At 38.7% G+C, this 17,492-nt stretch overlaps 1 protein-coding gene across 14 annotated transcripts in view; it reads right to left on the minus strand.

Moving 5' to 3' along the window:
• Positions 1-17,492, minus strand: part of LOC109031500 (SH3 and cysteine-rich domain-containing protein) — a 319,664-nt gene that overhangs the window by 143,430 nt on the left and 158,742 nt on the right. For all 14 annotated transcript variants that reach the window (XM_072299796.1, XM_072299791.1, XM_072299789.1 and 11 more), the window contains exon 4: positions 57-165. In XM_072299796.1, the coding sequence (XP_072155897.1) occupies positions 57-165 (109 nt within the window). The remainder of the gene's footprint in view (positions 1-56; positions 166-17,492) is intronic.

A 17,492-nucleotide genomic window follows, 5' to 3' on the forward strand; every position in this document is an offset into this window, starting at 1 on the left:
GGAGGAAACGGAGAAACTTTTTCCAAAATGAAATTACGGCCGTGGCCAAAGTTTACCTTTCTTTTCTGAGCTCAGCGTTTTTCTTCCTGAAGTTTGCGACGAGATGCTGTAACTCCTCGGCGTGCTGCTCGTACATTTTGGACAGTTCTTGCGTGAAATCGGAAACTGGAACAAAAGAAACAACGTCCAGACTGATGAAAGGCTAGCTTTTGATCGCCATCGCTCATCATCGATGAGGCATGATACGCTGCGCCAAAGTCTTAACAATACGAAAATCAAACCACTACGCGCTGTAGTTGTCTGTTGTAGGAAAACACCGTTATCCTTTTCTAGATTTTTTAGTTATTTCTCTACCAGATTGCTCTTTCTTGATACCAGTGATTTATTGTACATCTAAATGACTGTCATAAAAGACTGTCTCACCACTGAAAATTCATACTGAAATGATGATGCACGAGGGTAAGCGTAACCTAGGAAACATACATAGATACAAGAAATGTCTTGTCATCATAAAGTACAATATAGGGGTCATTAGTAAAGGGGTACTTTGTACCCCAAAATTTTTCTAGAACTACGACAAAAAAAAAATTGAACGATCCTTGAAAGAGTCATTAAATAAAAATACGTTGCAGAGTTTTAAAACGTAAAGATATTTATTTCTCAAATACAAGCCTACAGGCATTACATAAAGTGGACAAAATAGGAGAAAAAAGGTAGAAATGGAACATAAATAAAATTGAGAAACTAGGTGTTATTTCCCGCCACGAAAAATGGCGCCGATTTCCATGAAGCAGTGCGGGCCTTTACCAATGGATCCATTAGTAAAATACCCGCTGCAAAACGACGGGAAAGAGCGTACACTACTAACGTGGTGAACGCTCAAAAAATGATGCATGAGATTAAACCAAGCAATCTCTGATGTAGAAAGACTGATTCTAGGAAGTGCAGTCAATTTGAATTTAGCGCACCCATAATAGTCATTTACAGTAAAATGCATTGAAAAAATGTCACATTTGGGTCGAAAATGACCCGATTTCATTTCTAATACGAGGACTGTATATTGTTATTTTTTGCAGCGCATATAATACGCGAGAGATTTCGAAGAGCTTGGGATGACTTCCGAGTAAAAAAATATGTCGAAGGTAGACAAGCAGGCAATCACACATACAGCTGCAGAATCAATATTTGATTGGCATGAACAGGTTAAAAGGAAAACAAAGGTTGAAAAATCACAGACCAAGTTGACCAAGCCCGGAATATTTTATTATTCAGGTCAATTAAGCTCATGGACTCGATCGCAGGTTCGCAGGCTCCAGAGCGATATTGATGAGTTATTTTGCGCTGTCATTGCACGCGACCTCCTGTTACTGTGTCGTCCGTATCGGTGCTTGTGTGAAAATATTTCCGACAAATTATGGAGTTTAAAATTATCATGAGCCGCATACTGCGAGCTAAAGTTTTCTAATTTTCACCACTGTTGTTCCCAGGCGTTTTACATTAAACGGCTTCGTCGGTTAAATACGCATAAAAAGTGAATATAACACGTTTCGTTTTCTACTGTGTACTCTGCAGATTTTTTAAATATTTTACTATACAATGTCATAAATCACCTCATTCCATTTCAATTTTGTCTGCAATTTCTGTAATTTATCTCCCCTCACCGTCAAACACGCGATTATAGACTGCTCTGTCCTCTAGTACCTCCGCCCACAGATTTACTTCAGTTGTGTAGCGTGAACAATCGATTATCGACATTTCCCCATTTGAAGCTATGGTAAAGAATCTATTATTAAGGAATTCGTTACGAATACCCTGTTTATCGATTCTTTTCCATAGCATAGGTTTCGATAGCAAATCAATCGATGTATTGCAAAGCACGCCACGCCACTGATTTACTTTCCAACAGTCAATGGGGATACAAACCCACTAACCTGCGATGACCCAAATGCTACGACCAAAATTTTTAAATTCTTTGCTTCCGTTAAGTTTACAATCTAAATTTTTGTATATGCAATCACCCTTCGTATTTTTTGTAAGGACATTAATAGTCTGTGATGCTGAATGTCCCTAATAAGATTAAATAACTAACTGACCAAATTTTTTAGTTATGGATGTATATGGATGAACTATGGTAAAAAATCTTACTGTAGAGAGACTGTGCGGATGATTACGGAGAGCAATTGGGAAGTTCAACGAAAAGACCATGAAATAATGAATGCCTCTAATTAAGATGAAGAAAAAAATATTTTAAAAGCAAAATATAATCACAACGAATAAATTTTTGTCCCGTTAAATTTCATGAAAACTACAGGTTGATGAGGAGCAATATTTTCTTTACATAAGAGCATCACTAATTTTATGTGCCCTTACTCGCACAAACGACATATTTCCTCAAACCTCACTCATTTTATTATAAACCTATTTTCCCAGTCAAATGTTTCACATTGAGCCTCTTAAACTTGAATCGATAAGTCTTTTTTTTAAAAAAAATTTGACAATTCTTTTCCTTTTTGACCGCAGAAAAAATTATGCCAGCTTAAAAGAAATCACCCCAATAGCTGTTTAGCCGTATGATACTGTGCCACACTCCTGCTGGGAAATAGTTACTCGAGGTGCCGGCCGCGCCGCAGCGCGAAATGCGCATTGGTGCCTACAAACCTAAGGAGATACTTCACGCATGGCGCAATGCGTGAAGTATCCCCTTAGGTTTGTAGGCGCCAGCGAGCCTTCCGCGCTGGCAGCACGCCGCGCTCCGCTCCGCTATGTGTTTGGCTCTAGTACTTAAACTCGCGGAGTCAGCGTTTTTCAACTCATGACTTTGAAATGCTTGCGCACTCTGCGTGGATTATTCTCATTTAAATTGATGGGGGAAAATATGTATAAAAGGAAAATAATATTTATAAACTTTTACATAAGAATCAAATCGCAAATTCCTCACACATGCAACATTTGCATTAAAACACAGAAGAAGGTTGCTTTTTGATCATTATTTTCAAATTTACAAAGTATTGTTTCACTTTCACACTCCCAATGTCTTCTCTGTCTATAGCTCTGTTTATCAATTTCCATAATCAGCTAGCCAGGAAGTATCTGTTAACGACTTGCGAGAATCGTCATTGTAAGTGCGGTTAATTATAAGTTTGTTACCATCATGAGTATGGCAGGACGTCGCTCCTGTAAAGTAAGAGTGCATCTCGATTTCGGGATGAGCCTCCATGAGCGTAGATTTACATGGAAAATAGGGATCATGCGGAAACCGAGATACGCCCTTAGGATAGTGACGATAATTATAAATCAAATAAAAGCAAAATAACACAATGTCGTTTTTGTCAATTTTTAGAGAATTGCAAAACTCTGTAAATTATTTTTGGCACGATGACCAAATTAAGCTAACACTTCAAACTGGAAAAAAAAAACACATTGGATCTAGAGTCAAGACTCTTAAAAACATCGACAAAAAAAGTACTCTTGATTCAATCAGAATCTAGCTTAAAAGAACCAAGCCTCTTATTTAAGCTGATTTCGTTTTGATTCAAGCAAAAATCCGATTGAATCAAGAGTATTTTTTCTTGTCAATGTTTTCAAGAGTCTGGACTCTAGATCCAATCGGTTTTAAGCGTGCCTATAGGGCTCGCTTTTTGAAATCACTCGGATGTACTGTAGTACAGCACACCGATCGACCAATGCTTTTCAAGGGGCGGTCCGAATTTTTTTTCCGTCGGATCCGTTCTTCCGTTTTTGAACCGTTATAGTGTCAATCCCTGAAGGTCATTCATCGAGAAACCGAATTATCCTGTTACTGGAAACCCTTGAGAGCATTTTCCCGTGGAAACCGTATTATTTTCTTTCATAGGTACGTCAAATAAGCTTTTCTACGCTCGGAGGATTTAAATTAGAAGTTTAAATGCCGCCATAACTATTTAGCGAATCAGCGTCTTTTCAAAAGCGGTTAAACCCAAGTTGGCTCCATCTCCATAGTTACAACTGCAGCGAAGTGAGCAATCTCCAATTCGACCAATTGGAAGGCAGAGTTTTGGAGGTTAGGTTCCCTTGTTGATTCTCTGAGTGTAAGTTGCATTTTTTTTTTTTTTTTTTTTTTTTTTTTTTTTTTTTTTTTTTTTTTTTTATTTCCAGAAAAGATACCTTAAAGTCTCATTTTAATACAAATCAATCGAAGAAAAGAGAAAAGACAAAGTTTGACTCATTAAACAGAGTAAACGCCATACTCTGCTGCTGCAAACTGAGCAATCTCCAACATGACGCAACAAACTGAACAATTTCCAAACTTTAATTTGAAATTCTGAATGAACCAATTCAATTAAATGATTTATGATGTTATTTTCTTTGTTCATCCAATATAATTATGTTACTTTCTTTATTCAATAAAATGTATTTACATTCAACGGTATCAAATCAATAATCCCTCCCCAATTTGCAGAGAGTACTAATTTATACACATCTCGTTGAAATGGAAATAGTGCACACACTAGATTTCAGTTCTTCGGCACGCTTTTCCAACATATTCATGTTGGATGTTTCTTCTTGTTTTTTTTTGCAGTGCAGTGCAGCCAATTCAAAAATCAAAATTTCCTTGTATTAGTACGCAAATTTCCTCAGTGGAAAAATGAATTTTTGCCTTTTTGATCCTGACTGTCTTTCATTACAATATATTCTATTAGGATGTATGCTCTAAGTATTAATCTCAACACTTCAATGGTGCAAGTTCAAGTAAAGTCACCGCGCTGACTACCAAATTAACAACTTAATCTGAAGAGAGGCTGCAACATCTCTTATTTATATCTCTTATATTATTTTGTAAAATTTTGTAATATTCTTAATGCTTTCCTGTGTTCTTACGTATCTATATTATATTAATGTGTAATATTTAGGGGGGGGGGTGGGTTGACAAGTATTATAGCCACGACGTGTGGCATTTATGTACATGAATTATAAATAAATAAATAAATAAACATCAACACTAAAGATTAACAAAAAAAATAACCCCAAAATGTTTCGAAATATATGAAAATTTCATTTTCAACTCGACAAAAAAAGGCAAGAGAATGAGTTGTCGATTTTCTACTACTGCAAGACCGAGACTCAAGGACTTTAAACGGTCTCGTAATAACAGCGAATCGGCATCTTCATTTTCTCGCCTTCTTTTGTCCGGTTGCGAATGAAATTGCCATATATTTCGAAATGTTGCGTGATTTTTTTTTTTTTTTTTTAAATTTATGTGTTGTTTTTGCTGTTTGAGCCTTTCCACAGATAAAGTTGTTATTTTAATACGTGATATGGCTGATCAAGTCGTTCTTCATTCGCACCAACTTTTCTCGGCCAAGTTCAAGGGCATAAAGCCCAGTGGGAGAATTTATAGCAAAGTTCGGCATCCTCGCGTTTCGGGTCCAGGATCCCGCGGTTCGTTTGATTAGACCTCCAGAGGCTTATCAGCGTTTCTTTTATCAGATCATGCCCGGAAGATGATGCTCCACGTCTTGGCGGCATAATAGCGGGTCTCTTTTATGATGCTCCGTTCTCCCCTCTTTTTTGCTAATTGGAGGGTATTTTGAAAGTTTTCGCCAAAGTCAAGTCTCGCTTCTGGCAAAGGACGATAAGGATCCCTCGACGAAGCATCCTCCACTCCCCCCCCCCCCCCCCACCAACACTCTCACTCGACCTTGCGAAGTAGAAACCGCGCAAACTACATTTGGATCTTACGTAAGTCCTCCGTTCTATCTTGTGGAGTAGCATTAGTTTCGCATTAAGGCCGCATTTTGACGGTGAGATTAGGAAAGCACATATCTCGACCCGAGGCGTTTCAAAATTTTTGCTCCCGTTATTATTTATTTATCAGTGGCGTGGTGTGAATTGCGATATATCGATTGTTATGCCATTTAAACCTATGAAAAAAGATCGATTATCAGGGTGTTTGCAGCGAACACCTTAGTAATCGATTCTTTACCATAGCTTCAAATGGCGAGATATCGATAATCGATTATTCACGCCACGCCACTGTTTTTTATCCCCAGTTTGACAGCCCCGGGTCTTTTAGATCTGAGTGTATCGACGCGGTGAAGCTACCAGAACACGTAACTCGTTTGCGGTGTTTAAAAATCTCCGCTTCCATTTTATTTTTGTAAAGGAGAACAAACCAATATATTTCCTTGAAATTTTCACAGATTTTTCCTTTGAATAGGGAAGAAAAATCACGGAAGTTTTCAAGAATCGACGTAGAGTAGTTTTACATCCAAAAAATAAAGTATGACAGGAAATCTGCTACGTCGCAAACCGAGATACGTGCTTCGGTAGTTTCAACATCGGTATGACTTCCAAATCGAAGGACAAGAACGGAACAGAGGGAATAGAGGAGGAAGAAATATGTAAAGAACGAAGGGTAGGGGAACAAGACGAAGGAAAATACAATTTTCCTGTTTATTTTTCTTCTTTCTTATGATATTGTTTCTTTTTTCATCCTATAATTTTTTTTCTTCTGTTCCTTTTTTTTTCAGTCAACAATGGTTTATTTGATAATATTACAACTTCAAACTGTGGCAGACAGTAATACAGATCGAAAAAGAGCAGGGCTCGAGCCAACAATACTTGCTCTCACCACTTAAATGAAAGATCTTTGCAGTGTCTTTTTAAAATTATTGCATACCGTTAAAATTAAAGTAAATCAGACTATTTTTTCAGGGTCTCAAATCATGGATAAGTTATTAATTTACTACTAATACTAATAATTCCTTTTACAATACTAGTTTGTTGTTACAACACCGGAACTACTCTGAGGCACCGCACTGCAAATAAGACAAACGGAATCAACACAACATGTAAATAGAGCAAAGAAAAAGGCACGCGTTGATGACGGCGCTGAGATACAACTATATTCGTGCTCAATACATGTCCATGTTGCGTCGGCAAAATTGAAGGCGCGATGACGCGAAGCGAGGACTCGCAATGCTCCGTTCAATGCAGTCAATGAGGTGTCGCTCGGATTCGGGAGAAAAGAGCGACAAGGCCCGATTACGTATCTCTCATCTTCGGACGTGTTGACACTAGATTTTTCTTTGAAAGTTGATGTTTGACTCTTTTTTCAAGATCTTTTTTCAAGCTGGTATTCACCGGCACAGTAACTCCCTCAGAAGAGATCGGATCAGTTTGACCTGGTTTCGGGTTTCTAGGGGTAGGGTGTTGTAAAAAAAATTCTTTAACACTCGATTTTTTTCTTTTTTTATATTTGATGTTTTATCCTTTTTTCACTATGTATTTATAGATCGAAAACTCGTATGTACTGGCCCCATAAAATCAGCGAGCCACGAGGTATCAGAAAGACTCGGATCAATTAAACCCTGTTTATAGACATCAAATAGTTAAATAAACTCCAGAAACATTGAGCAAACATATTAAAGAAATACGTTTTTTGGTCATCGTGAGAAAATTTCAAAAATGTTTACCTGTTTACTGTCTAGAATGCCGAACATATATGAACAGTATTTTACTTAAACTTGCATTACTTTACGTAAAACTACTTACTGCTACTGCTACTTGCTACTACTTTACGTAAAACTTGTGTTATCCTTGTTTGTTCAAGTTCTTGCAAGGTTACCAATGCTATTTGATCCAAGTCGAACAAAAACAGAAATATGTAAATTAATGACAAGGTATCAATCTGACTCCGCAATTCATAAAATCGCAACGTAACGAAAGAGGGAAAAAATCATAATTTGACCGATTTGACGACAACGGAACTAAAATTTCAATAACATGACTACAAGAAGCCGCATTCTGGAAGAGAGGGATTCAATTAAAGCGTGATATTAATCTTCCTTGTCACGCTAAATTGACGTATTTTGAGAGGATATTTTCCCCGTCCTTTTCCAAATAGGTCATAAATCAATCTTTTCACGCTGAGACAAAACTGAACCTCCGCACTTCGGAGCGGTCCGCTTGATGCCAGGATCAATCCGCCAACTTTGCTTGACGGAGATTCATAAATTTGCTAATTTTTTTTTTTTTAGCTCGAGACTCGCATCATTGAGATCTTACGGAATTTGTGGTCTCCGGTTGTTGAAACTTACCGAACAAATCGACGGTGAAAGTACCAAACCATGAATCATTGTTCGCAACGTTGCAGACTTACTGTCATACTTTATTACCTATTTCAATAGATAACTAATCAAAATCAATTCTTGGAAACTTCCGTGATTTTTCGTCTCTCGTCTCCCCATTTGAAGCTGTGGAAAAAATTGATCACTAAGCAGTATAGCGTGGCGTGCCATTGCATGTCATTTGCGTGCCAAGTTAACTTTAATAAAATACTAGGGGGCTACGCCCCCTGGCCGCTACGCGGCCCAACCCCCTGAAGGCGCTCCGGGCCATCAATGGGCCGCTTCGCGGCCCTATTTTTACCCTCCTATCGGTGTTAGTTTTATTTTTCCCCTAAAAAATTACGAAATGAGGTATACTTTACTTTTAGAATGAAATAATTTTTGGTTTTGATGAATAAAGAAACAAATTTTTTTTTTTGAAGTCTAAAGGACGCGTTTTGAAATGACTACTTGATGAAATATTGCAGTAAAACAACGAACATTGATAATCAGGTAATAATTAAGAATTTCGGGTAACGGGGATCGAACCCACACCATATTTTAAGTGGACGCTACCGACGTCTTTGACGACTCGGCTACCGCTCGTCTTAAGGAAGTAGGGGCGAATCTTGAGTAGATAAGTGTAGAGCTGATGCGCAGGCTACCCAGCTACTGCGCATCCTCCCGCGCATAGCGGTAGCAGTCTCGGAGCATTCTGAAAATTCACTCACTTTTATAACGTGATTGTAAAAAAACCTGGGTCCTATTTCCAAAATCTGAATAGAGCGGGCTCATCTAGGGCCAATTACCCGTCGATTACCGCAAAAAACTTGGAAATCGGCCCGGTAGAACGCTCAAACGAACTATGACAAAAAATATAAATTTACATTGTTTAAATGGGAGAATTCGCAACTTTACCACTTAATATAAAAAAACCTAGGCCATATTTTGAAAATCTGAAAAAAGTTGGCTTATCTAGAGACAATTGCCCGTCGATAGCCGCAAAAATCATAAAAATCGGCTTTGTAGAACGCTGGAACTAAGCGTTACCAGTTTCGCAAAATTAGGAGGCTTGAGAGCTTATAGTATAGATTCAAACAGACTGCAATTTGATAATGCAAGAAAATTTTCGAATAGCTTGATTGTTTCGAATTTATAATTTACGGTTTTCTAAAGATCCAAACTTAACCGATAGGAAAACAGTAATACTATCCTGCAACGGTACCCGTTCATCCCATCGCAAACCTGGGTGAGGCATTGTTCGCCATATTTTTAATCATAAATATCGTTCTGTGCATACAATTTTGAAGAAAGGCGTGACACGATTGCTTCAATTCAAACCCAGCCAATTTGGGGTTTAAATTAGAATTCCGCATTTTGTATTACTTTTTATTTATCATGTTTTCGTATTCTAAAAACCGAATGTCAAATCATTTCGAATCATTTTTGAAAAACAACCCTTTTCCTCCTGCTAAACATCCGTATGGCATGGATAGGTAGCGGAGAATAAAGAATTCATAAATGTTTATGAGCATCATCAGGTGTTTTCGAGATCGTGCACGTTATCTTCCCATATTAAAGGACCTAAATAACTTCGCTTCTAAATTTTGATCGGGGAAATTTCACCAAAATTGAGGTGTTATTTTTTTTTTGCAAAAAGAACTCTTCTCTGACAACTGGATTTCCATTAAATAAGAATGAAACTTACACCATTGAAGCAACATTTAACGGCACTCTTCGACTGTTAGAATAATACGGCTCAACAATCCAAACGGCTTGTTTTGTTTACAAGTCCGAGGAAAAAAATAACGGGTCCCCTGCATCGCGAGCTGGAAATATCTCTGAAGGACGGGGGTTGAATGAGGGGGACGGCGTGAAACAGCAGCGGGGGTGGTATGGGTATTGCTGGAGTAATAACGATGACAAAGGTGGCACCCAAAGGGGGCGGGGGGTGAAAAGATTTTTAATTCTGCCCGTGTTTTTACCTCGTCTCCCCTTTTCGACCACGCAAGGGACAAACGCCGTATGAAGCCTCAAACGTTGCCTAATTTCCTCCAACAAAATATTAATTATTGGGAATAGTTTCAACAATTTTTCTTGGAAAATTCTTGACAATTCGGATTTGTCTGTGAATAAAATTGTCTGACAAGTTCGAGGAAAAATGTAAATATACTATCGAGAAAATCCAGTTTTTATCGGCAGAAGTGTGGCATCGTCTGGATTTCCATAATATGTTTCTGCTCAATGAGGCAGTTATGCACAGTCTCTGCGGAGGAGCCTACGCGCGACGTCGACGACCAGCTGCCAGTGTCGTTGCGTGCTTCACGATAAATCGATTTATTTGGCATTTAAATCCATGGAAAAGGATCGATAAACAGGGTGTTCGCGACGAACACCTTAATAATCGATTCTTCACCATAGCTTCAAATGGGGAAATATCGACAATGGATCATTCACGCCTCGGCACTGCCAGCTGCGCCTACGGACTCGACGATACAACTTCGCGCACAATTCTAACAGCGATAGCTCAAAATGTTGACGTCACGCCGAAGTTGTAACTGGGACTGCCGCGCCGAGAGGCATGTGCGAAAAGACCGCAAATGTGAAAACAGTAATTTATTAGTCTAGTTGTAAGGAACGTGTTTCATATTCCTACCAGTGGTGACTGTTAATATTCAACTTGAAAAATCGTAGGTAAACTCTCTTCCTCTCTGAACTTTCATTTGTCGCAGCTTTTACTTGATTTCCACTGGGACGATTTCCGTAATTTTTGTGGCTGTTGGCTGGAAACTTCAACTTAAAAGTCAGTAGGTAAACTGTGTTTTTAGCCTTTTTCTAATTTTTGTACAGTGAATAGAACGAGAGGAAGAAAAAAAATTCAAATTTAAAAGCTTTCACCTTGGCTGACAATGATTTTGAAACGTTGGATTAGACTTTGCAAAGACTGAAGTTTAATTAGTAAAAGCCATACGTATGACAACATACAATCGTGCAATATACCAAATATAGAACTTTCTGAAGAAGAAATGACTTTTCTGAAAAAACTTCAAACCAAGATATCAAAGATAATTGATTACTAATCATTTAATTAAAAATCCAAGGAAAGGAGGAAACCCAGAAATCCTTAAGCCATAAATGAAAACTATAATTTTTTTACTCAAGTTTATACAATTAAACTAAACTGATTAATATAGAGAATACCATGTTTAGATAACATACTGACTAATCACCAGAGTATACGTGAAACAATATCATTTGTAAACTCGTGGGAGACTTTAGCTAACCTAAAATCGCCTCCAGCAATTACTCTGTTTATTTCCAAGAGCGGAGTGACATACAACGTTACTTCATTCAAAGAATAATAATTAAATAAATAAAAGATACATTTTTTATGAAAATCAAAATATCATCGTATTTTTCGATCGTGAAAATAAGTGACTGCAGCTAAAATGCATTGCATAAAACATCAACAACTGTTACCATACCTCCGCCCTCTTCGTCAACTATCAGCGAGTCTATTCTGGGACGCTCCCGTATTTTTTCCCCTAATTTCCGCTTTTGCGAGGAAATTTGAAAAAAAGAGAGTTGGTAATAGAGTTGATTAAATTCCTCGAGGAAGGCCTCAAATTGAACGCGTTTTTTAATTTATTCCATGATTGACGCGCGCTGGCGCTCACGGAAAGTGTTTTCTTTGATTAAAAGTTGCTCAATCATAAAGTTGTTAAATTAAAACTTGTCAAGGATAATAAGAGCTCTATATATTTATAAGGTGCCAAGTAAGTGCAAACAATGGTGCAGCGGAGTCCTGGTTGAGCTCTTATCGGAGCGGATCAAAGATGTATTCGTGCGGACGTTTTGATGGGTATCGGCACAAGATGACACGCTAAATGGAGTAAGACCCATCTCACGAAGAAACAGTGTCTAATTTGACACTCATATCATGCTTTTAACATCATTGAATCGGGACGTGTGAAAACCGCTAATGTCCATGTTTCCACTCTTTAGTTGTTTTGAGTTGATAATACTTTTCGGAATTGGATACAAACACGTACGTGGCGTTAATACTCGTCTCCGGGTATATGGTTATATCAAATCTTTAAAAGTATTGTCAATTAAAAAAAAACTGAAAACTGGAAAAATGAACATTAGCGGTTTTCGCTCTTCCTGATTCAATGGAAGTAAACGAATTAATGGCCAAACACTATGCGTATTCTCTCATACTAAGGTTTTGATTTCATGCGACACAAAAATCAGCTCATTCTATTTCTGCGCCCACATTCTAAAATGTCTGTGAAATTTTCACAAATGGTCATTCTTCACGACATTTCTATCGATAATGTGTCGCAAAAGTTACTTTTAGGAACGCTGCCTGATACGCAAGATCATAATAATAAGTGTGTAATACAATATGCATGAAGTACATGTATTCTCAAATCAGTTCAATTAAAAAAAGAAAGAAAAAGGAAATGAAAGGATTAAATTTGAAATAAGATAAGATCTGATTAAGAGTAATTTAGAAATTTAGATGGGCAAAACGCTTATTTTAGTTTCGTGCTTTTCTTCTTATCATTATTCAAACGTCGTATCCAAACCGTCCCATCTCTTGCGTGGAGATCGATGGTGAAACTACCAGACCATATAACTCGTTTGCAGTGCTCAAAAATCTCCGCTCCCTTTTCTTTTTTTTGAACGTGAACAAATCAATATTATACCTTGAAGTTTTCACAGAGTTGTCTTCTCACAGGGAAGAAAAATCACGGCAGTTCTCAAGAGTGGAAGTCGAGTATTCTTCCATTTAAAAAAAAAGTATTGCAGGAAGTCTGCAACGTCGCAAACCGAGATGCGTGGTTTGGTAGTTTCACCGTCAAAATGTATTAACTTAACGCATTCCATAACAACAAGCTGAGAAAATTGACGGCGCTGCAGCCTCTTCCATGACAAGGCGTGGATACAACTATTCGTGTTCGGGGGATGTCCGTGTTGCATACGCGAACGATTGCAGGCGCTCTGACTTTTCCTATCAAAACGCATGACTCCAAATGTGTGCTCAAGCGATGTCTGTCTAAGTTGCGCACATGATCATGGTTACTATGTCATCATCGTGCTAAGGAAGAATGCAGGATGAGTTTTCATATGTTGCCACGTTTGTTGTGATACAATAAAAATTACATGGGGAACTTGTGAATGCATATTCTTCCTCTAATACTTCGGATAATTTTGTTCGCAATTCAATGCAAGGTAACGGAAAATTTCAAACAAATATGCATTCCTTCTTTCGAATATCAGCTTTGTTAAAGTATCATAAGTAAATGTATGAAACAACAACAACAACAGCTTATTTGGGGAAATTTCGCAACTTTCGTATGTTCTCAGCATTTTTCCTAAGACTAATGATGAAACTGAAAATTTATGGTTGCGGCGTAGCATCACTACTACATAGTTTAGACAGTGCAATTTCCATCAAAATTTCTTGAAAACGTTTACAAAATTGATATTTGCAAGGCTATGTGCAAAAGTTTGCCGTAGACATTTTTTGCGGAATCGTTAAGTGGCCATCGTAAATCATAAACATGCTGAGAGTGTGCAGTCACTTACGTAAACAAATCTAAATTTATATTGAAAATTCCATTTCACTGCATTGGGTTTCAACGAGTCTTACCTGCACAGATAATAACAAACAAAATAATTAGTAAAAATGTATTTAATTGCATTAATATGAACAATTTGTTACTGTCCGATGGAGGTAGTCAATTGGGTGGAGGTCTGACAGGTTCAACCCTCCATATGAGAGCTGTAAATTGAGTCCGCCGTATTTTGCGGCGCAAACGAATTCTTGACAACAGCGCTAGCGGAGAGAATTCTCTCGCTCAAAACGACCTCAAAAGGGTCGACGGCAAAAATTGCGGGGCAAGTGATTATCTAAGACTTTTCATTCATCGTCTCTTCCTAGCATCCAATGAAGCATCGGGATTTTTTGCAAATCGAACCATCTTTATCTCACCAATGAGGAACTTGTCCAATTCCTAGATTATAATGTATTTTTGATAATGTATTGTTGTAACAAGGTGGTAAAATAATGCTGGGTGCACACCATTTTGCCGGGGAAACAGGGTCAAAAAATGCATAAATGTCAATCAGAGTAAAAAATGTTTGAGCTCCAATGAGTAGCGGTGCGAGACTGAGGGGAGTAGAGTGTTTAGCTCAGGCAGATGCCTTAGAACTGCATTGCAATGCATTTATATTCTAATTGAAATTTTTGAACTTGGTGGCCTTGTTCTCCCCGCAAAATAGTGTAGACCCAGCTTTATTTTATCACTTTGTTACATGCAGTTCGGGCCACGTTTCTAAATGTTTTTTCTTGTTTGTATTGTTGTATGTACACCATAGTAATTATGTCCTCAGCAAAATAAAATATTATTTTAACACCGATTTTTTGTGTGAAGCCACGCAATGTTGGACTCCTCCTCTTTAGTGCCAGCTCAACTTTTCTTCCTCCTTAAAATATGAGGTGATTTACGGATTCTCCTTCCTTATCATTCTTTAACCTTCACTGTTTCTGCCACGAACATGTTCACACGTATCTCGTCTTTTCCCATTTTTTTTTCTCGTGAAATCTCCGTTACAGCTTGGAACAACGGAAATCTGGAAACCGTCGTCACTGCAACGATCATTGTTTCACATGTCCCGACTCTCATTACGTCTGATTTAATCGGGTTCCCAGTAGATCGCGGGACAAACGACACGTAGTTCGTATTCAGCACGAACCTAATTGGGAATGTCTCAGCAGAATTCCGCTCTTACAATATCCCGGTGGGGTAGTGGGATTTCCACCTCGTTGGAGACAAGAGCTGAATATTATACTGTTGATCTTTGCGTGAGTCTGAGAACCCACACTGGAAAAAAAAAAAAAAAAAACACATTGGATCTAGAGTCCAGACTCTTGAAAACATTGAGATCAGATTCACATCAGATTTTTGCTTAAATCAAAAGAAAATCCGCTCAAATTAAGAGGCTTGGTTCTTGATTTAAGCAAAAATCCGATTGAATCAAGAGTATTTTTTCTTGTCGATGTTTTTAAGAAGTCTGGACTCTAGATCCAATGTGGTTTTTTCCAGTGCACGTTGATACATCGGTGCTATCAATTGACAGAAGGAAGAGGGGGGTAATAAATAGATAAAAAAATGAAAAAAAAAAATCCTCAAAAACATACGCTATTGACTACACAATAAAATATACATGGAAATTAGGAAACGCAAAATAACGCAGTCAGGCTAATTTTGGCCTAATCCACCAATTTGTAGTAAAAGGTCGTCCTTAATTTATGTAACGCCCTTTTTTTGGCATTTGTAACACCCCCCTCCCCCACCTCCCCCATTGTAACACTTTTGTGAAGAAGGACCCTATCTTTTAACCTGTAAAACAAAATGGCGTAACGTTCTCCTCGACCCCCCTCCCCCTGGAGCTGTACATAATTTAGGGACGCCCTCTAATCAAAAAATTCGCCGTAGCTCCTCAGACGCACGCAACCCAAACAGTCGTCGCTTCATCAAAAAAGCCTAATTACATTTCGAGATGAGCCTTGCCGTCCGTTTAAATCCGTACCTTCCAGGACTCACGCGAGAATGAAATTACGCTCCCACGTTAGCGGAACGACGAAATATGGATATGATCCCGAGCGCAGATGGCACGACTCGCGAATCGCAACCAATTCGAAGAGACACAGCCACACAAAGAAAAAGCAGCGTATCTACATCGTGTTTTTCCAAGAAGTATGCGGTTCTGTCATAGCGCGGCGAAACACGTGCAAAACTTGAGCGAAGTGCAAGGAACTTCGACTGGAGCCGAGAGCCCGGAGAAAATGAATCGAAAGATTTCAAAACCTGATATATTTGTTATCTGATGGTACCTGAAATACAGGCAATCATGCGGGGCTTGGGGTTTATGAAAAAAATGGATTTGTTAGGTTTTGACATTGATCGATGCAAATAACTCGGCGCTTACTCTCGTAGCCGGTCGTGCACGCTTCGCGGCTTCGTCTCTCCCTCCCGTCCCTCTGACGTAAGGGCGTATCTCGATTTCAACGTGAGCCCTGATCTCCATATAACCGCATACTTTTCAGGGCTCACGTGGAGATACAAATACGCCCTTACGTCAGAGGAGCGACGATTTGTCGGAGCGATTTACATTTCCTCCGCTTCGACTCGCGATTCAATTCGCGCTTTTCATCATCAGTGGTGAGGCGTGAATAATCGATTATCGGTATCGCTCCCTTTTGAAACTGTGTAAAAGAATCGATACATTGCGAGCACCCTGTTTATCGATCCTTTCCCGTTGGTTCAAATGATGTTGGCTCAATCGATAGATCGCAAAGTACGCCACGTCGTTGACTTCATCTCTGCGTGAAGCGACACTTGCCAAACCCGCTACTCGGGTGGATCATCAAACAATGCATTGAAGTGATCAGATATTGTGATTGTGTGATCATACAGCGCTTATAGCTAGTAGGGGAAATTTTTTGTCTCTAGCCTGTCTCGCTACCGGTTTATAGAATCAAAAAAACATAAGTGATTTAACGGCGCAACCAATAGGCTGATCATTGAAATTGAAAGATGATGGAGGATGAAAGAAATAAACAAAAAGGACGGAGGGATAATTGAGCTATTCTTGTGGTTGAAAAGTACGGTTGCTAAATGGTTGGAAAATGGTTTTCAATATTTTTGGGAAAAATAACTCATCAAACCTACGAACTCTTCTTGTCTCTTCCTCTTTATTTGCCGCTCATATTTTGAAAAGATGAAATTCTAAAAATTCTGTATTTTATAGCATGCTGAAAATTTCCAGATAAGTGCGTCTGTGCGGAAGCAAAAAATGGTTTGAAATAATATTGTGCGATGCAAATTTTTACTGAGAATTCTTTCTTACGTGAGAGATGAATTATTTTGTCAAAAATTAGGAAAAGAAGCAGAATTTCAATCTAAGTTAGAATATTTGACCATTTGCCTAGGCATTTGACAAAATGCCTAATTCTACTATTTGCCTGCGACATAGATAGGAATTTATCAAAATTTTCGGAGTTGAGTCGTTTCCGAACTAAACGAGCCAATCCGGCAACTCCTGGAAATCGTTTGTTAGTGACGAAGCATAAGGACGACAAGAGCGCGCGGTGACAAGAGACAAGCAGGAGTGAATGGATGGGGTCAGCGTGGAGTGCGAGCGACTCGCCGCGGGTTGCCTACGTATCGCGGGGCCGCCACTCGCCAAGAGCGGAGACGAGACTCTCAACACCCCTCCGACATAAGAGCGTACCTCGATTTCCACTTGAGCCTTGTTCTACGCATAGATCCACGCTTTTGGGGGCTCATGCGGGTTTCGACATGCGCCGTTTCGCCGGAGGAACGAGGAGTT

The sequence above is a fragment of the Bemisia tabaci genome, chromosome 4 (assembly GCF_918797505.1).
Source record: "Bemisia tabaci chromosome 4, PGI_BMITA_v3".
Classification (NCBI taxonomy): Eukaryota; Metazoa; Arthropoda; class Insecta; order Hemiptera; family Aleyrodidae; genus Bemisia; species Bemisia tabaci.